This window comes from Vicia villosa, linkage group LG6 (genome assembly GCF_029867415.1).
Source record: "Vicia villosa cultivar HV-30 ecotype Madison, WI linkage group LG6, Vvil1.0, whole genome shotgun sequence".
In the NCBI taxonomy this organism is placed as follows: Eukaryota; Viridiplantae; Streptophyta; class Magnoliopsida; order Fabales; family Fabaceae; genus Vicia; species Vicia villosa.
The window spans coordinates 131897990-131900884 of NC_081185.1; the positions used below are offsets into that span (position 1 = coordinate 131897990).

The window sequence follows — 2895 nt, forward strand, 5'->3', positions numbered from 1 at the left end:
TTAGTATCACTTATGTAAAATGGTCATTAGTACCACTTTAATTTATCAACACCTATGTAACATGGTCATTAGTACCACTTTAATTTATCAACACCTATGTAACATGGTCATTAGTACCACTTTAATTTATCAACACCTATGTAACATGGTCATTAGTACCACTTTAAATTATAATAAATATTATGTCATTCAAACTAGCCGTTATTCAAACTAGCCTTATTCAAACTAGCCGTTATTCAAACTATCCGTTATTCAAACTAGCCGTTATCCAAACTAGCCGTTATTCAAACTAGCCGTTATCCAAACTAGCCGTTATTCAAACCATTATATATACTACCACTTATGTCATTGTTTTCTCATTCTCATCTTATTCTTCTCTCATTATTTACTAAAATGGATTCAGACGATTCAGATAATTACGGTCAAGAATTTTGGGAGTTGGTTGAAGAAGAATTTATGGACGACAGTGATGAAGAACAAGAGGTTCAAAATGAACTTCAATCTGGAAGTTCCTCTAGGCCAAAGAGAAGAACAACGATAGATCGAGGTCATGAAGAAGGGCATAATCGATTGTTCAATGACTACTTCTCAGAAAATCCATTATACACAGATGTTCAATTCCGAAGAAGGTTCAGAATGCATAGGCATGTATTTCTTCGAATTGTAGATGCCCTTGGAAATCATGATGAATATTTCCAAATAAGGGTTGATGCAACTGGTAAAATGGGTCTTTCACCATTGCAGAAATGTACATCTGCTATTCGTATGTTGGCGTATGGGTCTGCTGCTGACATTGTAGACGAATATGTTCGAATCGGTGAAAGCACTTCAATTGAGTGCTTACAAAGATTCGTTCAGGGCGTGAATGTTGTATTTGGGGCTGAGTATTTGAGAAAGCCTAACAACACTGATGTTGAACATCTTTTACAAATGGGAGAGTCACGTGGCTTTCCAGGTATGTTGGGTTCCATTGATTGTATGTATTGGGAATGGAAAAATTGTCCTGTTGCATGGAAATGACAGTTTTGTCGAGGTGATCATGGTAAGCCCACAATCATGCTTGAAGCAGTGGCATCACAAGACTTATGGATTTGGCATGCTTTTTTTGGTATTGCAAGTTCAAACAATGACATTAATGTGCTAAACCAATCCAACGTGTTTAACGATATTTTGGAAGGACATGCTCCGAATGTGCAATATACAATCAATGGGACACCATATAACATGGGGTATTATTTAGCAGATGGTATATATCCCGAGTGGGCTACATTTGTCAAGACCATTTCAATGCCACAGGGAGAAAAGAAAAAGTTATTTGCTCAACATCAAGAATCAGCTAGAAAAGATGTGGAGCGGGCATTTGGAGTGCTTCAATCTCGATTTGCAATTATACGTGGCCCAGCACGTGCCTGGCACATGGACACCCTCAAGCATACCATATATGCATGCATAATATTACACAACATGACTGTTGAAGACGAACGACATACATATGGAGGTAATTTTGATTACTCTTATGATAATGTGGATGACAACAACTCAACAACCGAAACATTTAGCGGTCCTCATCCGAATCTTGCAACAAGACTACAAAGAAGAGCAAGTATTCGAGAAAAACAAGTTCATCGTCAACTTCAAGGAGATTTAGTCGAGTATATTTGGGAACGTTTTGGACATTTTGATGATGAAATTTAAGTTTAATTTATTATGTGATGTTATTTATTTTTATTATTTTTAATTATATGTCATGTATTTGAGATTAATATTAATTATCATTTTAAATTATAAGTTTAATTTGAATTTTATTTATTTTATATCAATTTTAATTTAAATAATTAAAATTATTATTTTAATTGCTATAAAATTTAATATGAATAAAATATTAATAAGTAAAGTAAAATCGTGGGACCCAATATGGGTTCTTAAGAGTTGCACCATTGGAGCGAAAAATTAGTTGAGTTGCTTCAAGCTGACGTGGCTTAATAGGTCCCACAAAGAACCCAAAAATGGGTTCACCATTGGAGATGCTCTTACTGCCAAACTCATTAAATGACTATTGTGATAGTGAATGATAAAAAATTTAAAAATAATCATTAATTGTAGAAGGTAAAGTAAACCGTATTGAAAAGGCTGAGTATGAGGTTAGAGAAAGTTGTATTGAAAAGGTAAATGAAAGGTGTAAAAATGTGATATAGGCATACTCCATATAAATGTGATATAGGCTAGCAAAATAACTCACATCAGCCACTGTATTTTCCTACTTTTATGCTTTTAACAAAAAGTGTTGCAAATGGTACATAACTACTGCAATGGTACATAGCTACGACAATTAACAATTAATATACGAGAGTAGCAATACATATCTATTAAACGATTCAACAAATTTAATCTATAAACAATTTGCATAGGTTTAATGTAGAAATTGAATCATCTCCTATCAAATGAAATCTAACATTTATTATAGATATAAAAAATTATGTGAAATGATATTAAAAGAGAAATTTAAAATATACTAAGTAGATAAATCATATAATTCTAATAAATAGATGTGTTTTAAAATGTGGCATAGTTAAATCTATTTGAAAAGGTTTAAATATAAAAGAAAAAGTTTTGTATAATTATTAAGATTTTAAAAAATTGAAAAAATATAGAATAGTTCATTAATACAGTAGTTAGCATATCGTTTTTAGTTTATTTATGCTAAGTTTTTAAATTTAAATTTTTTTAATAAATAAATAATTTATTTAGTTTTATTTCAGGATTTGAAAATTGTGATCTTAATTTTTATTTTTAGATAAATTGTGATCCATTAATAATTATAAACCTAATTTTTATTTCTAAATTTAAAAATTAATAGAAAAAACATTATTTCATGCTACTTTTTTTTTTAATAAA

General features: G+C 30.9%; 1 protein-coding gene across 1 annotated transcript; it reads left to right on the plus strand.

Moving 5' to 3' along the window:
• The first annotated feature begins 765 nt into the window (after nucleotides 1-765).
• Nucleotides 766-1695, plus strand: LOC131614681 (uncharacterized). The gene is made up of 2 exons (XM_058886242.1): nucleotides 766-943; nucleotides 1244-1695. The coding sequence occupies exons 1-2, from the start codon at nucleotides 766-768 to the stop codon at nucleotides 1693-1695; spliced, it is 630 nt and encodes a 209-aa protein (XP_058742225.1).
• Nucleotides 1696-2895: the final 1200 nt, after the last annotated feature.

What these genes read in the sequence shown, in the direction of transcription:
- LOC131614681 (XM_058886242.1), top strand. Translation starts at nt 766, where the DNA reads ATGTTGGCGTATGGGTCTGCTGCTGACATTGTAGACGAATATGTTCGA. An exon ending in TTTACAAATGGGAGAGTCAC is followed by an intron (nt 944 to 1,243) that starts GTGGCTTTCCAG and finishes ATTATTTAGCAG; the next exon opens with ATGGTATATATCCCGAGTGG.